This window comes from Alligator sinensis, unplaced genomic scaffold, assembly GCF_000455745.1.
Source record: "Alligator sinensis unplaced genomic scaffold, ASM45574v1 scaffold138_1, whole genome shotgun sequence".
NCBI lineage: Eukaryota > Metazoa > Chordata > Crocodylia > Alligatoridae > Alligator > Alligator sinensis.
This window is the reverse complement of record NW_005841862.1, coordinates 1,128,010-1,152,738: the sequence shown is the minus strand read 5'-3', so window position 1 is coordinate 1,152,738 and position 24,729 is coordinate 1,128,010. Positions and strand designations below refer to the sequence as shown.

The 24,729-nt window shown below is 41.4% G+C and overlaps 1 protein-coding gene across 1 annotated transcript in view; it reads left to right on the top strand.

The window, feature by feature from the left end:
• Positions 1-24,729, top strand: part of ALK (ALK receptor tyrosine kinase) — a 545,961-nt gene that overhangs the window by 166,193 nt on the left and 355,039 nt on the right. Inside the window, exon 4 of the mRNA XM_025215973.1 lies at positions 6,926-7,090. Within this exon, the coding sequence (XP_025071758.1) occupies positions 6,926-7,090 (165 nt within the window). The remainder of the gene's footprint in view (positions 1-6,925; positions 7,091-24,729) is intronic.

The following is a 24,729-nucleotide window of genomic DNA, read 5'->3' as shown; positions in this document are numbered from 1 at the left end:
CCATGGGTGCCCTGCCCAGGCCAGCTCCAGCTGTTTATGAAAAAAAACCCGAAAACCCCCCCCAGACTCACCGCTCCTGCCAGAAGGGGGCGATCCTTGTTGCCCCTCACTGCCCCGCGCCATGTGGGGGGCTCTCTGTATGAGCCCCTCAAAGCCCCAAGGCTGCTGCAGGAGCAGTGAGTCCTGGGGCTTTTCTTGGCTTTTTTTTTTTCTTCTTAAAGGGCTGGAACTGGCCAGGGCGAGGCACCCATGTTGGGGGCCAAGGGTAACAAGGTGGGGCCTGGGGATCAGGGAGGTGGGGGGAATGGGGATGCAGCATGGGGCAGTGGGGATTGCCCCCTGCCCAGCATCACCTAGTGAGCACCAGGGCTTTTTTAAAAAAAAGCAAGCTGAGGTGGGAGTACTTACCAGCTCCAAGTCAGCTGCAGGTCCCTGCTGCAGCCACCAGGGCCTGCCTGAATCATCAAAGCTCTCCAAATCTTTTCTGAAGATTCGCAGAGCTTTGAATTGATTCGGACCTTTAAATTGGTCCCCTGATTCAGTTTGGATTCGGATTTTAGGCCACCAAATTGGGCCAAATCGAATCCTTCAACTACCTGAAGTGGGGTTTGAAAGTTGATGCAGCTGGACTGTTCTCAGTGGTGACAGATGACAGAACAAGGAACAATGGTCTCAAGTTGCAGCAAGGGAAGTTTTGGTTAGATATGAGGGAAAACATTTTCAACAGGAGGGTAGTAAGCACTGAAACAGGTTACGCAAAGAGGTTGTGGAACCTCCATCCTTGGAGGTTCTTAATACCCAGGTAGATAAAGCCTTGGCTGGGATGATCTAGTTGAATTGTCCTGCTTTGAGCCAGGGGGTTGGATTTAGACCCCTTCCTGAGGTCCCTTCCAACTCTAATCCTAACCCTAATTTTCTGATTCTGTTTCTTTATAAAACAAAGGCTTTTTAATTCCAAAAAAGGGAGCCACACCTTCTTTGATGTAGTCTCTGGTCAGATAAGTGACTTGAACTGAAAAAGGAAAGGAGCAAACTTGAACAGAATAGATAAACCGAAGCTTGGCTGTGAATTGAAGCCTGCCTTTGTACCTGTGGTCCCATTAAAGAATGTTTTCCAGTAGATCTTGCTGTTAAGGGGTTCTTCTTGGGATTCAGCTTTCTGTGGAAGAAGACTTGTGCCAGCCCCAGTAAAATGGATGTAGTTGTTTTAAATTAGGGGTTTACAGCAATGTAATTACACTGATGATGGCTATGCTGTTATAAGGTTTTTAATGTATACAGGGCCTAACAACCACTTATCAAATACAAATTCTATAGCCTTCTCAATTAGATGACATGCTTTATGTTTCTAATCAACATTCAGTATGTTGGCACCTCCTTACGTAGGCAGAAATCAATAAAATATCTTTTGATGGTGACAACCAAAATCTGTCAGGTGTTCATTTTTTTTTTTTCCAACAAAGGTTTGTTTATTTCTGATTTAAAAGTATAATGATAAGTAGTTTATTCCCAATCTGTTACATCTTGGCCTGTCTGAATACCCAGTGAATTCAGATGCAAAAGATTTTGGAAGAAAAATCTTTGCTTTCTACAACATATTTATAAAGTAGTTTTGTGATTTATTGAAACTTGTATTTCCTATAGGAGCTTTAGGATCTATAGAGCCTTATAGCTAGAATATAAATTCATGCACATGGATATAAATCTTTGTGGAATTCTTATTGCAAAAAACTACTGACTATGCACAGTAGCCGTTCTTCAAGCTCAGTAATCTAGTCTTTTTTCTTCAAGCCACCACCAAAAAAAGAATAAACCAAACTCTGCAGGTTATATTAAATTTAATTACTTTTCCTGCAGTGTCTGCTGTTTTTTAAAAAGGAAAGGATGGCTTTTATTCAACTTCCAAAAGCAAACAGCTCACTTTTTTTCTGCTCAGCTTAATATACAAAGAACTTGGTGTCAAATTTAAATGTGGAAAGACACAGCTCAGAAAAGGAAGGCAAAAAACCTGTTGCAGATGCATTAAAACCATACTGGTAACTTTGTGATAGTAAGTGATTCTGACAGAAACTGATTCTCAGATGTTATTAAGAATCCTGCACTTGCAAATCTGGTGTATGTAATCTTACAGCAGTTACTAAAACAAAGACTCTTATAAATCAAGAGCAGCTTGTAATCAAGTGTAAGCATACTGCATAGTGAAAATATTTGTGCTATATTGTGTACTGAGTGTTACCTTTCCTACAGTGGAAGGATGGCTTAGGGCAGTGGTTCTCAACCGTGGTGCCATTGTATGAACATGATTCACAAAATAAGCCGCGTCCACATAAGCACAGACATTTGTGCCACTGCTACTTGTCCCCCGGGGAGCACCTGTGCCACACACATTCTGGCATGTGGCAGGTTACCCCAGGTGACAAGACCATAGACTCAGAGTGGGGTGCTTGCTACAGTATTGGAGGACTGAAGATTAGTGGTTTTCTGTCAGATGAACATCCAGAAGTTAACTTAACTTAAGCTCTAAGTAACACAGTTTAAAGATACTCCTTGCCTGAAGTGGTGTAAATTTAAGACTCCTAAAGAGCACTTGGCACTTGTTAGTGAGCCTTAATGTGTGATCAGTCAAGTTTTAAGTGCTCTTCATATCATCTAATTGCAATGTATAATCTCACCCTGAAAGCTGGCATTTTCTGAGGGGCATCTTGATTCTATCCAGACGTGTCTTGAGTCTATCCACGGGTGCCTTGAGTCTAAAAAGATTGAGAACTGATGATTTAAGGGTTACTGTCTTGGCTTGGTACTTGGGAGATTTGGGGCAATTCCCATCTCTGCAACAGTGTTCCTTTGCAACCTTCAGCAGTCATATGACTTATCTGTGTTTGACCACAAATAGGAATGCCCTAGGTCATGATGGTGTTGTGATAATGTTTACTAGGTTTTGTTAAGTGTTCAAATACTCAGTTGATGGGGGCTGTCACGTAGGTTGCATCTATATATTTGAATGATTTAATGAAAATCACAGACACTCTTGAGGTATGTAAGCCTTTTGTAGGGAATAATGATCTATTTTGAAATGCTCTTAGGGGCTGTGCTAAGCCAGACCGCTGCAGAATGGTGTATGTTACCATTTTGTACACAAAATTAGGGAAGTAGCATTGTTGTCTTCTGCCATGCTTTACATTTTCACTGCAGGTAGGCAGATCTAATTGCCTTTGGGGGTCATATTAGTGAGCATCTGGGCTATTATTTACTTGTGTTCTGAAAGTAATATTACAGTGAATAATAGGTGCCCCAATTAGAGATCAGGGGCTATTTTTGTTATGTGCCATTCCAGGGGGGCCAATCTTGTTGGCAGACATCCCACATACTCCCCAAGTGCCACTCTGATCCCCTTTCCTTGCCCAACTGGCTGCTCTGCTTCTGTTCCCTATCCTGTGCTCCCTGCCTAATCTGCGGCTCTGTTTTCTATCTGCTGCTGCTGCCTGTCCCCCACCCCCAGTCTGCCATGTGCCAAACAGAGAGATTACCCATGCCACTTGTGACTTGTGTGCTGCAGGTTGGCCACCCCTCTACTATGCAATCAAAAAACAAAGTCCAGCCCTATGAAGCTTAGAGTCCAAACACAGTGCCATGTTAAAGAGAAGTCTCTGGCCACCAGCTATCAAGTTTTTTGCAGGCAAAATATGGTTTTAAGAAGTGATGAAGGAGAATGCGGCAATGATTTTGTGAATGTTAACAGGGAGCAGTTCTTATGCTCAAGGGCATTTTTAAGCACTATCTAACAAATGGGAGATGAAAGGTTGGTACTGTCAGCAGAGCAGAGGCCTGTGATGAAGGCTTGAGAAGGGACAATGGGAGGAGTGGGCCACAATGAGTGTAATCTTCTTGTCATGCCTCCTCCCAAGCCTCAGCTTTTCACTTTTTGCATTGTATTGGTCTCAATTCCTGACCACTGAAGGCATTCAGGGAAAAGCCAGTGGCAATCCCAAGGTGTATTTTGGTCTCCAAGTTGAGAATGTAGTTGTTGTTGTGTTTTTGAGTTTGTTTTGGGTTGTTGTTTGTTTTTTTTTTACTGAGTCAAAAATGTTTTTCCTTCTATTGGCAGTTTCTGCATTTGTCAGGCAAGCTGCACATTTGTGTAAAAGGGGATTTCTGATGTAAATGCTGGGACATGGGGAATAAAAATAGACGGTTTTCTGTACAATGCACAAAGGCATGCCTACGTAAGCAACTTCTGTAGCTTTGTGATTATAAGTGTCACCCACATCTTTCTATTGTTTGTCATGTTTACTGCTTGCATTTTTGTTCCAGATTTAGGCCTAAGACTGGAACAGTTCTGAAGGGTAATGTAAGAGGATTGGAGTGTATGCTGCCATGCAGTTGGGCTTTGGCCCCTTAGGAGTCCTTCATACCATCCAAAAATAGTCTCCCCTTGGACTTTTTAACTACCAGCTAGTCATCCACAACTGGGCTCCTACCCCATGACTGCCTGTCCCCCTGTTACAGGTTGGTAACTTAAAAGACGTGAGAAGTCCTATTGAACATTTGGTAGGTTTAGGCATGTGTAAGTTTAAAGCTTATGCAAAACCCTTTAAGGACTTGAACTTTAAACTTGCCAGGGCAGGGATCTTGCAATCTGCCTGCACAATACATGTAACACAGAGAAGCCTGGGTTCTACTCAGGGATTCTAGTGATCCCTCATAGTAAGATATATGGTGCCTGTGGAAACTCTGGTGGGCACCAGATGTGCACCTTTAATAACAAATAGTATTGGACTGACTAAAGAGTAAGAGCTCGGAACCATCTTGCCGAGCTGAGGCAAAGTTCCCTTTTTCTTCTCACAGTTACATTCTTTTAAGTCTCTGCTTTTACTACAACATCTGCTGACTAATATTAAATTAGGTATTTTGGCTCTTTGTCTGTTCCTTTGTGTATTGGCACAAAACTTAATAGCCTCCTTCACTCTACAGATTTTTAATAAAGCCTGAGGAGTGGAAAATAGAAACAAAAAAAGCTGCAATGTGGTTGCAGCATTGTAATAAGCTGGGTAGCATGGTGTACTACTGTCCTCTGCCAAGTGGACCAAAGTCTTCTCCACCATGTCATAAAATTTATATGACTAGCAGATTATCCTAGAGGTTACAGCCCCTATTCATTCAAAGTAGGGGGAATGTAAGTTCTATCCTTGTTATTGCCTTGTTGTGCATGGTCATGGATTCATTACATTATATGGCCTCTATGATATGATAGAGCAGTTAGAAATGCCAAGAGAGTGATAAAATACATGATTAAGAAAGTAGAATGTAAACCAAACCCCCCCCCCCCCAAAAAAAAAACAAAAACTCTAGACCTTGCTCATTCCATTTTGTTATTAAAAAGGTGAATTATCGGGAAAAGTAAAGAGAGAGGGCAACAGTATTAACCTTAGGATTAAAAGATGTGATCCTGCCAGGAGAATAGGCTGAACTAAATAAATCCATGCAGACTAGAAAGAAATGAGATTCGTAATAGAGAATGTAATTGAAGCTTAGTCAAACTAGCTGAGAGATTTTTTTAATGTCAACTCAAATTATTTGTTTTAATCTCATAACGGTGGCAGGATGGTGTGAATATTAAAGGAAACCTCCTGAGAGCAGGAGCCTTCTCCAAAAGACCTTAAGTGTTGGCTTTATTTAAGTAATTTAGAAGCACAGGACTGACTTTGAATGTGTAGTTGTCAGCCACAAGCTAAGGCTGTGGAAGCAAATGTGCTTGAGGCAATTAATGAAAAAAAAATTGAATGTGGCACTAAGAACTTGCAGTATTATTATGGGTGGAATTTATTTATCTTGGGCAAATCCGTCACTATCTTAATATGATGTAATTGTTGTACTTGGAAAAGGAAATCTCACCTTGCACTAGTAGTGCTGGTTGTTGGTAGAGAAATCTTTGTCTCAAAGAATTTGTGCTGATGAAAGGTGGTGGCTGGTGACCCCCTGGGGGTTGAAGTTCTGCCATCGAGGAGACTTGCAGCTGCAGATAAAGCCTTGACTGCTGCACATATTGTTCCTCCAGTTCTAAAGCATGTTTCCGGGAGTGAATGATTTATTTCATCTTCCATGAGCCATTATGTTTTGTTTACCAGCTGGAATTCTGGTTTGTGTCACAGAAGTTTGTCCTTGAAGAGTTGGACCAAGACTACCAATGCATAGGTCACTAAGTAGCTTTGAGACTGCAGTGACTTGAATTTAATTTGAATCAACAAGCTCTGTATCACATTTTCCCCCAATTGCTGATCTATGCGTTGTCCATTCTCTAGATCAGGGTTATCGAACAAGTGGCTCATGGACCAGATCTGGCTCATGGAGAGGCCAGGAATTAGGGAGCAAAATGAGTAGGGAAAGGGCCTGCTGCAGAAATCTGGGGTACAGAGCCCTGTTGAAGATGCATTTCAGTGGCAGAAGCAAATGATGGCTGTGTTATCCCCTGTGGTCCCCTGCTGCTGTTTGCCCTGCTGCCGGAGGTTTGTCCAGAGCTGACCCTTGAAAAGCTCCACAGTTTCGATCCAGCCTGAGGGGCCAAACTGGTTTGACACCCCTGTTTTAGATAAACCCTGTCTTTTTTTTTAAGTTTTTGGTGCTTTTCCTCTCCATTGTTCCCACATTGTGGAAGCTGAATAGCTTCTAGTCTTTCCTGGAATTTGGCTTGCTTATTGTTGCATCCTCAATGTGCCTTTTGAGTGCAGGCCAGTCTGAAGAAACTCCCGTCTGTCATTTGGTCTGATCTGGCTTCCCCCAATACCCTTTGTTACCTGGATATGGAGAAAACACGAGGAAAAATGTAAATGACAACAGTCTTCATTCATGTAAGAAATATGACCAATCAGAAGGGGGAACAGTGGTTTGTATTAACCTTGCATGTATTGTGTCTGTTGTCCTGTTACAGTATTTGACTGCAACTTTGAATCGTCTTGTGAGCTGGAATACTCTCCTCCATTGAAAGATAAGGAAAGCAACAACCAGGCTTGGCAGAGAGTGAGTGCAGAGGAGATTTCCCAGCTAAACCTTTTGGGTGTACCAGAAAGAGATTACTCTGAGGATTCATCAAGAGGTAAGATGAGCAGGTGTATTTAATCTTCTCGGTGTAATGGCATACCATTAGACATTGCACCCTCTAGAATACAAAAGGACAGCTGCAACAGTTTGGCTGTGGCAAAAAGCCTTGTGGGAGTTGCTCAGCCTATGATGTGTTCTGTTTCAATAGGAGTCCAGAAACACTGAACATGCAGGAAGCAGAAGGGGAGTGGATTCCAACCAACTATGATATTGTACAAAACCTGAACCAGACTGGGCATTGGTACTGTCTATGAACTACAATAACACTGCACCTCTATGGAACCTTTTCTCAGAGGCTTTAAAATTAAATGTATATTGATAATCCAGCCCCATGTCATGCTTGTGAGGACTATATACATATACATTTAAGGGTTAGAGTAGACTGTCACTCTATTCCCTTCCAGGATATCATTGTTATACATATAGCTAGGAATTAATGTCGCTTTGAGAGAAAGCCAAGAGGAGTCTCAGGGATGTCTGAGTCCTATTGGCATGAATAAAGAAACCTCTTTGTTAAAGTGGCTGCTGACTCAATTGACTGAACCTGCTACATGACAATGCTGGGTAAACTGTGACTCAGGGAAATTATAGGAGTTGCTTAATCTCATTCTGGGAATGGAAGGACCAAGAATGAGATTTAAAAGTTCTGCTTAGCTTTTCCTTGCTTCAGAAACATTGGGGTACAGTTGCTTTATCAGAAAGTCTGGCCAGACAGTTTCCTTCAATCCAGGATTTAAGAGTCTTAATGAATGTCAAGAGAAAAGGCGCACTAAGCTTTGGCATTATCATAAAAGAGATCTGGAAGTATGAAAAATAACGAATGTAAACATTGGGTTTTTTGCTCTTTTGAAGTAAAAGCATGGGGTTTTTTTCCCTTCTGGATGGTGATTTTTACCCTTGAATCAAACCTTATAATAGCAGCATACTTTGTTCACATTAAGTGTCAGAGAATTTACAGACATGCACTACTGCCAATTTAATTATTGGAGGGTGGAAAGAAACTCTGACCCTCTTCAAATGTTGTACATACTTGCTTGATAAGTACTCATACTAAAGGACAAGAGGGTATTTGAGGGTCTGGAACTGCAAAAAGAAGAGTAAAGAAGGGGCAAATCCACTTTCAAACAAACGACATGTCAAGAACAGTTTCTTCTGCAGCCTCCTTCCAAGAAGTAGAGACACAGCTATAGCCATGTGATTTTCACAGAAACATCTATTGTATATCACCTTCAGGGCCTGTTACTACAGCCCTACTCATACAGATAAACCCACTGACCTGAGTGAGATTTATCATGTGAGTAAGTGTAAACAGCGAGGTTGATGATATACCCAAATTAATTAGCTTCCCTCTCTAGATCAGGGGCAGAGTATACTATGGACACTACAGTCAAGTAGGAAGAGGAAGCTCATGTTCCTTGCCTCTTGTCTTTAATTGGATTACAGCAAAAACAGGAAAGAAGAGGCAGTCAGGAGGAGGAGAAGGAAGGATAGGAATAATAAGAACACTTGTCTCAAGTAGGCTGGCTACGTCTAATTAAATTGAAATCCCAGCAGAGTGGGGTCTAAAGGAGGATTAGAATGAGAAGTGTGGTGGCTCTGTGAACACATCTGAGAGGAGATCCCACACTGGAAGGACATCCAGGCAGGAAGGGCTGGGGACAAAAGCCTTGAATGAATGAGGACCTGGAGCTGTCCAGGAATCCTCTGCTGAAAGGGTCAAACTAGCAACAAATCCAACTGGAAAATTTTACTAGGAATATCATGGTTTCAATGGAATTGGGGGGAAGGTTCCTCAGGATGTGGGCACACGTAGCACTTAGATTGTTTTACATGTGATTTCAACTGCAAGGGTCCAGACATACAAGCTCATTTAGAACAGTTTAAACCTCCTGCAATGTTTCAAAGTATACCCGGATCATCAGGGCTTGTTTGTGTTTTGTTTTTTAACCATTTATTTGCAAATTTGTTCAGTGTTATATGTGGACACTAAGCTTTTTGTGTCTAGTGTCTGATCAGTCCACCACACACTACACAGTTCCTCCCCTCTCCCCTCCCAACATCAGTGGGGCAACTGGTTGCTCTGGTACTGCTCACCTCCCAAGTGAGGAGCAATTAACAATGAATCAGTCAATCACATTGACCAAGCAGCTCAGTTTTCCCTTGGCCAATATTTGATGAGTATTTAGCATTAAAGGCACATCTGCCCACCTACCAAACTCACAGTGTGTGTTGGAGGGGGGTGTGAATCAAAAATCATAAGGGAAGGGGGCAGGTGCCTGGACTCCTGCTTCTGCAGTTCTGAGGGACTGGGTATTCTGGGGGCTGTCAAAGGTCAGTCCCTGATTTGATTCAGTGGAAATTCAACCCGATTCGGTGGCCAAATCTCCAAATCTGAATCAAATCAGAGGACCCTTTAATCTCTCCGAATAGAATCGGAACCCTCCGAATTGATTCGAAAAGGTTTGGCGACTCAGGCATAGACACAGCTTTAAATTTTTTTTCTACGTACCTCAAGGTAGCAGGGGCTCTGATCGCTGTGATGCTGCGGTGCATGGAGTGTCCCACAGAAGCATGGGGGCCTCCCCAGCGCACTTGGCAGCAGACCTGAAAGTGGACCAGAAGCACTCTCGGTCCGCATCCAGGTCCACCAAGGAACGCACTGGGGGCCCCCCTGTGCCCCCCCAGGTCAGCAACTGGTGCCTCCTGGGTCTGGGGGGGGACACCCAGGGCCCCCCTGCAGCCAATCACTGAGCCAGGGGCCATGGGGGTGGGGCCCTGCACGCTCCTTGGCAGACCTGGAAGTGGACCGGAAGTGCTTCCAGTCCGCTTCCGGGTTCACTGTCAACCATGTGCCCCCCCAGTGCTCCTGTAGGAGCTTCATCTGCCCCAGCATCACAAGCCACACCTGCTACCTCTAGGTATGTAGAAAAAACTTTTTAAAGTTGTGTCTACGTCCCAATTGCTGATTCTCCAAATCAGCATTGAATCTTCAGATTTGGATTCGGACAAATCGAATCAGGGACAGCGATCCAAATCAATGAATCAAACCACCGTCCCTGATTCAGGCCAAATCTGAATCGAATAAAGCCCATTTCGCACACCCCTATTACCTACCCCCACCCCCTAGTGGTGGTTGAACAGCACTGCAATACCTAAACAGTGACCATTCTACTTGAAACCTTTATGCAGATGCCTCTGAACCATGATAATTGTGAACCAGTTCCTGGCCAGTGACATTCGTGGAATAGTTCAAGTGCTCTGTGTGTCCACACCCTCATATTCAGGAGTTGGGCTGGGGGAAGTGAAAATGGAGACACTCTAGAACAGCCAGTGCCCACGGTCAGGTTCTTGCTCTGCCTTATTGACCTGGTGCTTGAATGCCAGTGTCTCCCCATCCGAGGTAGGTAAAAAATGTTGGCATGGATCTCTTTCAAGCTCTTCTTAAGAGCAGTTTCACATTGTATTATATATAGCCTAAATAGTACTTGGGACAGAAATGGCTGATTGGTGGGTTCTGTAACCCAGTGGTTAGAGCATCCACTCAGATGTGGGACCCTTAGGATCAAATCTGTGGTCTGCCATTATCTTACAGATGAGTGCCGTAATAATTGGACCAGAAAAACTGGAACATAGGCTCAAGTCGTCACAGAGGGAATTTTCATTGACTGCTTCCAACATGTGTGCATATGTGTTTGTGCATGTATGCGTGTGTGTTTAAAGGCTATCTCAAGACTTTCTGTCATAGCCCAGTGATCTGGTAGTTGCCTCGGATGCAGGAAACTGGCTGGGCAGGAACTTAAATGAGGGTGTCTGACATCCCAGCTAAGTAACCCTTGCAGATTGGGAATAGCTGATGATACTTCCTTCTGGGCTGACTTCAGGCCCTCCAGAAGCCCAACAGTGGAACTGTAGCCCTGATCTACAAATGTCTCTGGCTACTGCAGCATAGAGAGACTTGTTTGAAAATTCTACACTTGCAGCCAGCATCTTTCTATTTTAAATCACTTTAATTACAGCTGCTTGGCACAGATATTTTGTGTGGTCTGTTTCAATGTGAAATAATTAGGCACAGTAATTCCAACCCCCACTGTTCGTTTCTTGCAAATTGTACTTCCAATTATCTGACTCCCATTCCATCTCCATTCATGGGCTGTAATGAACAGAAGTAAATAAGCAGATAGCATAACCAGATTTGAGAGTTAATTTAGCTCATCCTTGTCACTTGACTATCAAGTCATGTCAAGCAAACCTCTTGTTAATGAGGACAAGCCCCCTCGGCCTGATTTGTTACCCTCCCTATGTAGAAGGGTCATGGATGTGTTTGACATGGAGAGGCACGTGAAGAGCTTCTGGGTTATATTCCCAGCTGCAATATAAACTCAGTTTCTGAGAAGCAGGGTGAATTACTCTGTGCTGAGCTCACTCTCACTGCAGCCAGACAGCTGCTAGTACCTGAGCTGGCTATCTGAAGGCTAGCTTGGGTATCTCCCATACTACAGTGAGCTACTGCCAAGGGGACAAAATATGTGCCACTGAGCAAATTGCTTAACCCCTCACAATGTTAGCTTCCCCTTTTTGAAAGATGGGGGTCATAGCACTTACACACCTTTTCAAAACATTTAGGGAGCCACAGAAGAAAGGTGCTAGTTAAACATTACTTGTTATTAGAACCTATCTCAGTGGGATGTATTGTATAGTCTGGTACAGAGTGCTAGTGGTTACTTGCTCTAAATGAGGCATTTAGCAGTGTGCCCGTAAGGGAATATCAATTATTGTCTCACCTGTATTTTCAGTTATGCAGCAAGTTTTGTACTAAACTGCATTTTCTCAGTAAATGGATAAACCGGCAATGTCCAGAGCAATCCAGTTGGTCATTAATCTGCAAAATTAGGCTCTGATATGGCGAAGACTTACACATATGCTTTGCTTTAATAACGTTCTGGAAGCTAAGCTAGGCTTTCATGCAAGTCTCTGCAGGTTCAGAGTCCTTTGCATTAAATTTGCAGCAAGTTTCATTTTAAATCCTATTGAACGTGATAAAAAAAACTTGCATTGACTTCACTGGGCTCTGGCTCCAGCCCAAGAGTTGTTATACTAACAAGCAACCCATTGTGGGTTATTGCATTTTTTCTGATTTATGAATAAACAAATAAATTCCATAAAAAATTCAAGGGTACTGCATCACAGAATGTACTTCATTTATTTTGACAAGTCTGATTAATTTTTAATTATTTATGATACTTCATAATATACTGTACTAGCAAATATAGTGCACCTGATCTAATAAAACATTAGTTATGGGGATCTGATTACTGTGGGATCCATGCTGTTAAGTCTTTCCTGAGACATTTGAGGTGGATGCAAAGGTTAGATTGTGGCTAGAATAATTAGGGTTTTCTTCAGAGCAAACTGAAAACTGTACGTGTGTGTGTGTGTGTGTGTGTGTGTGTGATGCTCCAAGTAAAATGGAAGGGCCCAAACCAACCAAACTTTCTGGGTTTAGATCCAAACTTTGTTTATTTGTGGATGCTATTAAGCAGCAGCATAGTAGGGCAGCACTGTGCCCTGAGCAGCAGCAGTGCACGGAGAAGCCCCAGCTACGATGATGCTAGTAGTGGAAGCGTGATCACCCACTATTGCAGCAATGGCTATTTTTTGCTCTTGCCACTCATACAAGCACAAGGAGGATGACCAGGGATGTTGCCTTCATCACCCTCTCCTCCCTGAGTTGTACTACTGCTATTAAGACACAGCTCTGAGTGGTAGGTACCATAGGTTGCCCACTAAGAGCTTTATGAGACATTGTGCCAAAGGGATGTACAGCCCTTCCCAGATTTCACCTTTTGTACTGCCTAATCAAAAGGCTGTCCTGCCTTCCCTTGATTTTACTGGGGAGGGCGGTGTGCATCCCAGTTCTAGGTGTGTTTGTAATGATCAATATCTGTGCTGAGAGCTCAGAGGCTGTAATTCTGGTTGGTCCCTAACCCAGCTGTGCAAAGAAGAGAAAGGCAAAGTCTCCTGGTGTATAGTATGCTACACCTCCTCTGCCCAGTCTCCACCTTGTGGTCTGGTGAAAAGCTAGCAACAGCACAGTTCCAAACAGGTAGGTATAAACTGGAGCCAGCTTTGTGCTCTGTCAAGGTTCCAGATACAACAAATGCAGGTTCAAACCATATGCTCAGATCTAAACTTGCATTGCAAGCCCCTATCTCTTAAGGACACATGCTTTCTGCCTGTTCCCCATTAAGATCCAATATAAGAATAAGATAAGTAAAATGTGTTAAAACCATCAAAGAGTTCAGGGAATTGATAGAGATGTAAGATAAACAATTTGATTTTGAAAAATACCTACTCTTTTTCTAGATAAAAGATTGAAGTGGTTACATGATATAGGAAAAGTAAACAAGAAGTGAAATATACTGTGGAAAATGTTTTGTTTTGTTTTTTTATCAGAGGCAGACAAATGAGGGTAATTCCCTAATGAGCCTCCTGATAGCTTTGGGTGACCTTGAACTGGTTGATAAAATTGGAATTAAACAGATGTATTTTGTTAGTAGGATAGTATTTTTTGTCAAGGAGGAAGCAGTGTGAGACCCAGACAGTAACAATATTAGCATTGGTAGATAATGAACTACTGGAGTGTAAATGCCTTCTGACTTTAATTAATGGTCCCTAAGACAGAGAAGAATGAGGCAAATACTGCAAGACAATAAAGTGGTAATCTGGAACAAAATATTATATATTAACAAAACTAAGGATATAAATCAAGAGATGTGCTTACAAGAAAAAAGTAGTAGATTTTTTTTGTCCTTTTATAGGAATTTTAAGTGGACAAACATTATATTTATACTGGAAAACATCATCAGAAATATCTCTGTATTCATTACTGGGAAAGAATACAGTATAAATAACTATGGAAGTGATGTACTTGTGCTATGCAGACAAAAAAGGAGATTTCTCTAGGTAAAGTAACAATGACTTTGATCCATAGGGTGAGTTTTGAGATGGCTCTTGATCTGATAAAGAGAGTCTTACTTAATGCATTTTCTTTTTGTTGTTATAATATTTTCTTCAGTTTATGAAACTGAAATATGTCTTTGTTTCAACTTCAAAATGGAACAAAAGTGACTTTTGACAGAATCATGGGGTTTTTTTGCTTTCTTGAAAAGTATTTTTCATCATAGAAATGAGTGGACAAAAACCTTTCAGCCCAAAGTGTATGCTGTACCCCACCCACTAAAAGAAGGAAAGAAATAAGGCAGGCAGGCAGGGGTGGAGGAGCAGGGAGGGAAACCAGTATTTCACTAGCCCTGCTGGGATTTAACCTAGGTAGTTAAACAAACTGACACAAGGTATATCCCTGTTTTTGTGACTCATTGTTTGCAGATTTAGCAGTAGCAAAACTAGGGCATAACAAATGGGGCAGCAGCCCCAGATGCCAACGTGGGGGAGGGAGTATAGAAGACTAGGAGATGCTGTCACAGCTGTACAATCACACTGGTGGCATGGCAGTAACCAGAAGTCACCACTGCCTCGAGAATCCTGCTGCCCTAGGAGCCCAGCTGCCTTGTTATGCCTTTGAGGTGTAGTGCAATTATTCATAAACATTCAGAGTATACCCCAGTAATCATGGAAATATAAACAATCTTCAAGTTTTAATCATTTTTTCAGCCCACCTGGTGATTTCTCCAGGAGTTAATTATTTGCCTTTAGCTGTTGTTCTGGTTTAGGTATAGTCATTCAGTTAGGATGTGGAGCCAATGAATATGAGACTTGGATGATCAGCCACGCTGCGCAAAAAGTAGCACATGGCTGATGTGATCTGCTGGAACTGTTGGCTCTGGATTAGGACCCAGATGCCTTGTTCCAGGGGTGCCCATCCTCAGACTGACCACAACCTTTCCATTTGATAATAGGCAAATTTATTGATACACAGTGATAACAGAAAAGAAACAATACAAATAATCAAGCAATTCTACATATCTACCAATTCTAGGGCTGTCATCAGAGTCGGAGTACATCTGGGCAGGACACAGACTTCACTCTGAGGCTCTTTCTTAGGTGTCAGATGTCAGCATGTCAGCAGCCTGGAGGTGGGATGCCGAGCCCCAACCCCCAGTGGGGTGGATGAGACAGGCTAGTGGTGTGCGCTCTGTTCGTGGTGTTCTCGGGGACCCCTCCCGGGGATGGGGGATGGGGACCCCTCTCAGGGACCTTCTTGGGGAGGAGGACAGGGAGGGATGTGTAGGCACCCAGGCAGGCTGAGAAGGAGGAAGGACCTGGGTGGGATGGAGGAGGAGGATGGGGAGGAATCTGGGCAGGACACTTTGTTACTCTCAAGCCTCTGTTTTTGTATTCTCCTTCCCTCCTGATGATTCCTGATGATTCTTCATATGGGGCTATTGCTAATTGGTCTTTCTTTGTGGTCATCATGCTGTCCACGTAGCTCATCACATGCACACCCTTCCAAAACAGGAATCTTAAGCCCCTCTCTTTGGCCTTGCAAGCTGGTGCCACCTTATTTCATGTTATGGAACAGTATGGTATATGCTCCCAGTTTCTCAGACTATGTGTCCTTGTTTGTTAGACAGCCTGTCTGCCTCAAAGGCTTTTTAAAAATCAGTTAACTTCTGTGGCCCATCCTGAACCATTCTAATGTAAATATATATACCTACAAGCCAATTCCCAAAAAACAAACTTTTAAATACCATACTTAAGTCATCTGAACAAATGTATGCATTCAAAATTATTCAACTATACTATTGTAAATCAACCTTGTGACTCTCTTATCACAAGCTGTTTGTAAACAGACCAGGGTACATTTTCATAAAGGAATATTATTGGCCAGGAATAGTTCTACTAGCAATATGTTGGATCAGATTTTATTATGAGATTTAATGTATGTTCAGTAATTCCTATGATACTACCTCCCTTAAATCTTATGCAATATTAATATAATATATTAAAAAGTCATCATTTTCTTTAAAAACACAAAACCTCAATACATTCCTGATGTCAGATCCCCACTGTGCCATGCAGAAGTTATGCAGCTTTCCATAATGGTCAGATTCCAGCTCATGCTTGCTCTCTGAGAAGACACACACCAGATGTTCTTTTTTTCTGCAGCCTTATCTTCTCATTAGTGATACACTTGTACTTTGTTATTGCACCATTATTTCTCTTTAATGAGCCTGCTCTAAAGAGGCAAATTATTTTCTCATTTCAAGGCTATGTGTTTGTTTATAACTACACTGCATGATAAAATAGGTATGAATTTAAACACTAGATGAATTGAGGGTGGTGGTGGTATATTGGAATTTTTGCTTGTTCATTTGTTCATTCCTTAATTCTGTTGAGACTTACCTGCTATAAATGTAGGATGGAGCATCTTGTGGTCCCCAAACTGAAAAAAACATTTTATTTTAGTTTTTCATGCACAGTAAAATTAAGGATGGTGCTGTATACCTTTGAATAAGATGCTTTAAGAAGCATCTTCAGCAATATTTTACACTATAAAATGTGAATGCATCATGAAAACCTAACTCATCTCTCCCTCCTCCAAAAAGTAGTCTTTTCTCAGCTGGGTTGAGGGACAGCATGGGAGAGGTTTGTGAGGCCTTTTCTAAATGGGTTTGATTCTTGGTTTGATCCCATACCTGGAAACTGGGATTTTTGCCATTCGCTTCAGTAGTGCTAGACTGGTTCTCTTTATTCTGCAGGACTATCTGTGCCAGCACTGAATAGCTACTCAAGCATTTTTAAAACATATATAGATTATAAGTAATGAGGCTACTTGCATATTACACAGGGAAGTGGAACTCTCACTAAATGAATAAATGACTATTTGATTATTACCAATTGCTTTAACAGCATTCCATGTATTTTTATATTACTTTTGCTGCGCTGACTGCAACTTATATACCATGAGTGTCAACTAAATGTAATGGACGATAATACCAATTAAACATTCATCACTCTTGCAAATTTGTTAATGTCTTGCCATATATGCTCAAACTGTGCCTTCCAAAATTGTTAACATTTGCACTTCTGTAGGACTTCCATTCTGGTGTCTCAAAATGCTCTAGAAAAATTAATGATGGGAGCAGAACTACTTTCTCCTGTGCTTTAATTATAAAAGTGTGAGGTGATTAATATCTAGTACATTTCTTGTTATGCTCTATTTTAGCACAAGGTTGCTTTCTTGACCGTTTAAGTATCTACACATTTTCAAAGGGGAATTGTCCTTGTTTTTTTGTTCTGTGGTGGTCTATTAGAAACACTAATACGTTTGGGATGGGAGCTATTTTGGAATGTTTCATTATTGCTTTTCATGTCAGTCTAAACAGGGTTTCTCCTTTTGCCTTTATGTTTTGGCAAGTAACTTTTTAAATGTTTTTACTAGCATATGTACAGGGAAAAACAAAGTCCCTGACCTCTGAAAGCTACAAAGCATGAGACAGTGATCCAGACTCTCACCTAAGACAGGACCAGTTAAACTGAAGGTAAAGAAGTTAACTTGAATATATTTTCAAGGAATGATTGTAGGTAGATCAGGATGTGTGTGTTCATCCTAACTACAAATCAGACATTTTTTTCTAATCTAGACAAGCACAAAGGGGTAAAGGAATAAAAGATGCACTTGATACCTTTGAATGTTTTACATACAGTAGTCAGGTTGGAGTGGCGTTGTTTCCACGATGATCCAGGAAATATATGGCAAGCTTTTTCTGGTGATATCTTTTGTTGGACCAATTTTACATTTGGGAGAGACATTATACACAATTTTGTACACACAGTACCCTTCTTCAGTATCATACCAGATGTTTTCTGGATAGATTTTTGCTATGTTTGATATTAATGCATCGGCAAAGGGGAAGCCAACACTGATGCTGCATAGAATGTACAATCTATTTGAAAAGATATATTTCAGTATTTCTGAAGTAGTGCATCACTAGAAATACTACCCAGGGCATTGCATTCATGCTTTTTGAAGTTAAATCTTCCCCAGAGGAACTGTTAATATGGTGTTATAGCTGACATCATCAGTTTCATAGATCTCTAATTTTAAGGAAGGACTACCAATGTAATTTTTCTGTTGTAGAACTTCTTCTTTTTACAAAGCTTATACAGTTTTGTTTGTTCTAATCCAGCTAAGTAACCAATGAGTTCTTCATTATTGAGATAAAAGTCTGTGGTTAATATAATTAAGACATCTGTGCTCAACCTAGATGTCAAGGTTTTAATTATATATACACACACACATCTTCTGACTATCATGGAACAGGTATGCTATGTCACTCTGAGCCATTTCCATGGATGCTCGCAAATAAATTACATTGCAGACTTATGCTTCAGAAATTACCATTAACATTTGTCTGATCTCATTTTATAATATCCTAGTTGATTAGACTATACATAGACATAGGGCCAAATCCAGTTCCCTTAATTTATGTGGGTAGTCCCATTGATACTACTGGGCTCTGGGGTAAATGTATTCAGAGTGCCATTGCCCCTGAAGTCAGTAAATGAATCTAGCTTCTGTGAGTAGGATTTAACCCATCACGAAAATTTCTTCTTCCCCTTCAGTTACTCTCAAAATAATAGCAGTATGCTCCATTAACAAAGTTTCTAAAGAACCACCTTTACTTGTTATTATCAGAGCTTCACCCACACAGAGGGGTTCCATTCTTGGGTACATGCAGAATGGATTAATGGTGGATCCATGACCCTCTGGCATCCAGGCTCTGCACCTTGAAAGGGAACCCAGTTGTGCAGGATTGTCATTCCAATGTTTCATGCAATATTAAAGTTGTACCGCTTGTGCTGTCTTTTATCTTCCCCCTGGCTTGTCCACACATAATCAATAGCATAATATGGGGTGGGTGAACAGGGCATGTGACTCAGGTGGCACCTAATGGGAGGGGCACCAGAAGGACAGGGAGGCATGAGGTGTGGAGAGAAGGGTGCCTCACACCAGGGGTACTGCTTGCCTTACTACTGCCTGCCTCTGTGACACATATTGCTAGCATAAGCAATGTGTATCATAGAGCCCAAGGCATTCAGGGAATCATAGTTCTGTAGAGCGCATGCTGCTCCAGGGAAGAAGAAATTACCCCCATTTTTTGCCACCAAATTTAGCATTTTTTATCTTCTAGACATGGGCTTTGGTGGCAAAAAACTGGGTGAAAATTTCCCCTCAACAGCAGTGAACTCTACTGCCACAGTCCAGAAAACTACAATTCCCAGAACTCTTTGCACTCCCCGAAACTTCCCTGCTCTCTGCTCTCTCTGGTTTCCTGCCTGCAATTGAGCAGGTAGGAGAAGGAGGCAGGGGCTAGGAAGGGTGAGAGAGGGCTGCCCTAGGCACATTTTTTCCACCCTGTTCCTCTGCATAAGAATTAGAATGTAACAGCTACCGCCCTTTTAAAACTGCTCCAAATGTATGTCTGTTCATACCCTTATTCAAGTGAGTCTTCCAACCAGCTCTGCATTAATGAAGCTGGGGTCAATTAACATTGCAGGACAGTATTGACTTGGCTTTGAACCACAGATCCAGAGGACTCTAGTTTGGATGAACAAGTATGTCTCTCTCCTTTTTTTTCTTTTTTGGTAGAAATGAAGAGGAGACTCAAACCTAGTCTTTTGAATCAATATAAATGAAATGAGTTTGTATCAACTATAAATTCAGACAAGTTATTTTGCTAACTTAAAAACCTTCAGGCACCTACAAGAGATGGGAAAATGATGCACTCATTAACTGAAGCTGTACGCGAAATGATATTTCTTTTGTGGTTTAAAAAGTTCAATTATCTTCTTATACTTGTTTCCTGTTTCTGTACTTTCTGTTTCTGGCTGACAGCAGAAATCCTCATCACTCTGTAAGAGGCTGTTCTTAGCAGATCTCTTCTCCATTCATGAGCAAGTAAGACTGGTAGCCCAGTTTTACAGATGCAAAGAGATATTCATATAGAACCTCTGAAACCTTTAGTGTTTCTCACTGCATGTGATGAACACAAGCTAGCTTCTGGATGGATAACTGCAATAAGTTGTTTTTCATGCTTCATATACCAAGGCTATCTTCCTTTCTTTGTGCTTCCAGCATGGAAATAAAAAGGTCATGAAATGAGAAGAAACATTTTGTTATGTACCAAAGATCCTAATCTCTTGCAATACTGTGGAGTCTTGCAGTGTGCATCAGCAGTATGGAAAGGACAGGCTGCAACTCCTTGTGCTGTGGGCTATTTCATTTACTAAAATTTAGATTCTGATTTTGGCCACTTCAAAGATGTTCTAGTTAAAGATGTTGCTTCATCCAATTTTTAAAGTAAGGGCCAACTGACTGAAGGGGAGCAGGGGGAGTGGAATTCTGATTTTAGATACAATTCTAGGCTTAGGTACTTTCTCAAAGTGCAGGGATGCATTTATGGTTTTGGTTTTGGTCCTCTGTTGAGTGACAGCTTTTGAAACTGCTGGCTCTGGGTAAGGCAGGCATTGCCTTTTCCTTTGCCCAAAGTTCACATTTGTTGCAATAAGGTCATATCATCAGGGATGGAAGTTGCTGTGACATACACAAATTGGAATTTTCCATACAGAACTCTGCAAGTTTGGGAACAAAAGACCATGTGTCAGCCTCTGTTGTCCAATTTCAAACTGAAACAGAAACACTTCAATGCTAGAGACACTGTTTCATTTTTCAGATGGCTGGGGCACATCATCCACAACTATGCCCAACCCTCTAAACAGCTAATGGGTTACATCATTTAATTCCTCTTCAATTTATTCTGTAACAAACTAATGATTAGAGGAGTCCTCTTGAAACTAAAAACAATGAGATACCTTATTCCTTTATTTATACATCAGGGCTTCTATCAAATTTAATGACTTTTTGTTATAGAAGTCAGAGGAGTATCTATTAAACAAGGACAGATCCTATTAAATAGCGCTTAGTAAATGCACATGGCAAATAAAGCTGTCTCCTAATCAGTAGCAGCATATGAATAAATAAGTTGGCATTCTTTACATTGTATTTCTTTATGGACAGTTATTTATTAAGCCTCATAATACATTCATAATGGTAGGTCTTATCATCACTTCACAGCTGATCAAGTATGGTTCAGGTTAAGCAAATTACTGAAAGAGCCCACAGTGAATCTGTGCCAGGATCTAGAAGGCCCATGCCAAGATCTTCTTCCTTAAGAAGCTAAAACTTAAAACTGGGCAAAGAGGCCTCAAAATATATGCCAAGGAGTAATGGTGTTTTACGACTGAACCAAGGCCCATAATGGCATGTCTTCACACTAGGTAGGGTGCAGGGCCAAGTTGACAGATTCTTTTACTACTAAAGGAGTTCAAGCAATTTCTTGTTCCTATATCAAGTTGACATAAATTTGAATCTGAACTTCTCCTGAGTTCAGGTCGTTTACAGCCAGGAATTTGGTTCAAACTTGTCTCTAGTATCAAGGAAAATCCAGGTACATAAAAATACATCTGGTATAATTTGTTTACTTGTGGGTTTATTCTTTCCTTTTTTAAAATAAAAATGCTGAATTGGGGCCCTACAGGATTGCCAATATAGTCTTGATGTCACAAAGATGAACTCCCATGCTCTGGTGTAGAGCCAGGGAAGATAAGAGCAGAATTCATGCTGCTGTGAAGACACGTCCTTATGCACTAACCTTCCTCAAGTTGTAATCTCCTTGTGCCCACAGTTTCCCTGCCTATCAAAAGGAGGTGATTCAGAAACCCACCTATCTTTAGAGACTCTGTGGTATGCAGATGAAAAGTACTTCTTTATCACTAATATTGTTAGTTTGTCAATGCACATGCACATTTCCCTTGATGCGCATGTCTGTTAACTCTAGTAAAGGAAGTGGCACCTAGGAAAAGACTATCTCAAGTGTTCGGTTAATAGAAATAACAGCTCATCACAGCAAAATGACCTGACAAGGAGGTGACTGGGAAAAAATAATTAACTTGCTTTATAATGAATAATAACCCATTTTTATTACCAAAGGTGAACACTTGTTCTGAAGGGGCTGGGTTATTGAATGCTCCTTTGTAGCCTGAATAACCTTATTCCTTACACCACAAGCTGCAGAAAATGCCACAGACAACAAATCATTCCCTTTCTTCTCTTCCACCAGCATGACCTTACTCTTCATCTTCCTTTGTTTTTGGAAAAGCACCTTCCCCTATTTTTCCCTACTCTATGATCTGTAACAGACACTATCCTCTCTTTTTTTTTTTAGAAAGCAGTAATTTGGAGTTTGTTGGCTGAATTGATGCAGCCTGCAGGATGTGTCATTCTGCTTATCACACCAGTGTAGCCTACTGTCTTCAAAATGAGCTGGTTTGTCAGCTGCCTTCAGCGATTACCAGGGTTTTCTGGGCAACAACATTAGCTCATCACATTAAAGACTGTGCTGCTAAGGCACTATGGTGGAGATAGCATTAAGGTGCAGTGCTTTCTGAGAGCATTGTTGGGGTAATATAGCTGTGTACCATTGAAGCAAACCCTGGCAAAATGGGAAATATTAGGGATTTCTCTAGTGATATGTCTAAATTGTAAAAATAAAGTTGTTTGAAGGGACACTTTCAAATGTGGGTGGTGGGGTCACATAAAAAAAACAGAAAAGAGCACGGATTATTTTTTATTCTCTTTCCTCTTCAGATAGGGAACCTTTGAAGCACCTGACAGGGCTTTAGCTCAGGAGAGAACCGTCATGAAATAAAAGCCTAGAGTTGCAAGAATTAAGGTACCTGAAGTAGAAATTTTACTATACTTTCCTAGTATAGCAGTCAAAAGTCCCAGCCCTATGAGGAGCTGAATTACTCTGCTGTGGTTCCCCAAAATATTTCCTTCATTGTCAGGGTAACTGGACAAGGGGAACCAATAGATATGATATATCTTGATTTTCTTTTTTGGTTTTTTTAGTAAGGCTTTTGCCACTATCCCACAAAGTATTCTTATAGGCAAGCTAAAGAACTATGATCTGATGTAATCACCATTCGATGGGGGCACAATTTGTTCTCAAAGGACAATTATTAATGCTTCCCCGTTAAACTGGAAGGGTATCTCAAGTGGGGTCTGCAGGGATCAATACTTTCATTATAACATTTTGGGTGACAGCATAGACAGTACACTTACAAAATTTGCAGATGACTTGGGGTGAAGAGGTTGTAAATACTCAGGAGGATAGGATCAGAATCTCAAATAATCTTAATAAATTGGAGAATTGGTCTGAAAATTAACAGGTTAAAATTAAAAAGATAGTGCAAAGTGCTATCAAGTAGGTGCCAAATATCTGGGTCAGCAGCAGCATGGCAAAAATAAATTGGGACGTTATAGTAGATCGTAAACTGAACATGAGTCAACACTGTGCTAAAAAGGCAGATGTCATTCTGGAATATATTGTTTGGAGAGCTATGCGTAAGGGGGGGATAATTATTCTGCTCTATTCTGTACTGGGGGTGACTTCAGCTGAAATGCTCTTTCTGGTTTTGTGCACCACAGGAAATGAACATGAAGAAACCAGAGTAGAGCAACAAGAATACGAGGTTTTTGTAACCTGGTCCGTGAGGAAGTAAGTTTGAGTCTAAAAGAGAAAACTGAAGGGGGAACGTAATATGGTTAGAGAGGGGTCAGAGATCAGTTGTTCTCCAGGGCCACTAAGGAAAAAACAGACTTAGTTTGCAGCAAAGATGATTTAGGTTGGATAGTGGGGAAGAAACTTTCTAACCATTTAGGTGGTAAAGCACTGGAACAGGCCACCCGAGGTATTGTGGAATCTCCCGTATCAGTGAGTTTTAAGAACAGGTTAGACCACAGCCCTCTAACTTTGTAGAGGCCATGGGCCACACCAGGGGAACTGCACCCTTCACAGGCCACAATGGTGTGAGCTGAGGGTCTCCCCAGCTGTCCTGCACCTATTTCTCCACTGTGTGCTTGAGGACAGCACCCCCACCTCTCCACTGGGTGCCTCCCCAGCTAGATGGCTTCTTTGCTGCATTCAGGACTTGTGGTAGAAGTGGTATCTTTTATTAGACCAACCAGATTTTTGCAAAAAAATTATTTTTTAAATTGCAAGCTTTTGATCACAAACCCCCTTCATCAGGTGTCCGAGAAAAGATTGTAGAAGTTCTCCTGGGTAGAACTGAAGTTCATATTCCATAGGAGTTCACGGAGGAGTCAATAGATGGAATACTCTTCTGGGCAGGCATTTCTTACCCAGAGTAAGGCATCTCTGAGCTCTCTTGTGAAGCTCTGTGATGATGTAAATTACCTTGAACAAAGGCAGGAGCAGTATCTCAGGTTTCAGGTGGTTAAAGTTGCTTCCTCCTTGTAAAATTATGAAGATTTCATTTAAAAAATCAGCTAAAATTCGATATCTTCTATGTGTCAATTACTTAGGTTGATACCTGACAACAGCAGCCAGAGCAATAGCGGGAATGGCAACTGGGTGAGAGCATGGAGGCCTCAGATGAATCCTTCATGGGCCACCAGTTGGACAGCCCTGGGTTAGGCTGAAGTCTGTGAGGGATACTTAGTTTGTAAGTGTAGGTGGTTGGATTGCACGCTCTCTTGCAGTTCTTTCTAGCTGCACGGTTCTGTGATTCTGTGTAACCATGTGCATA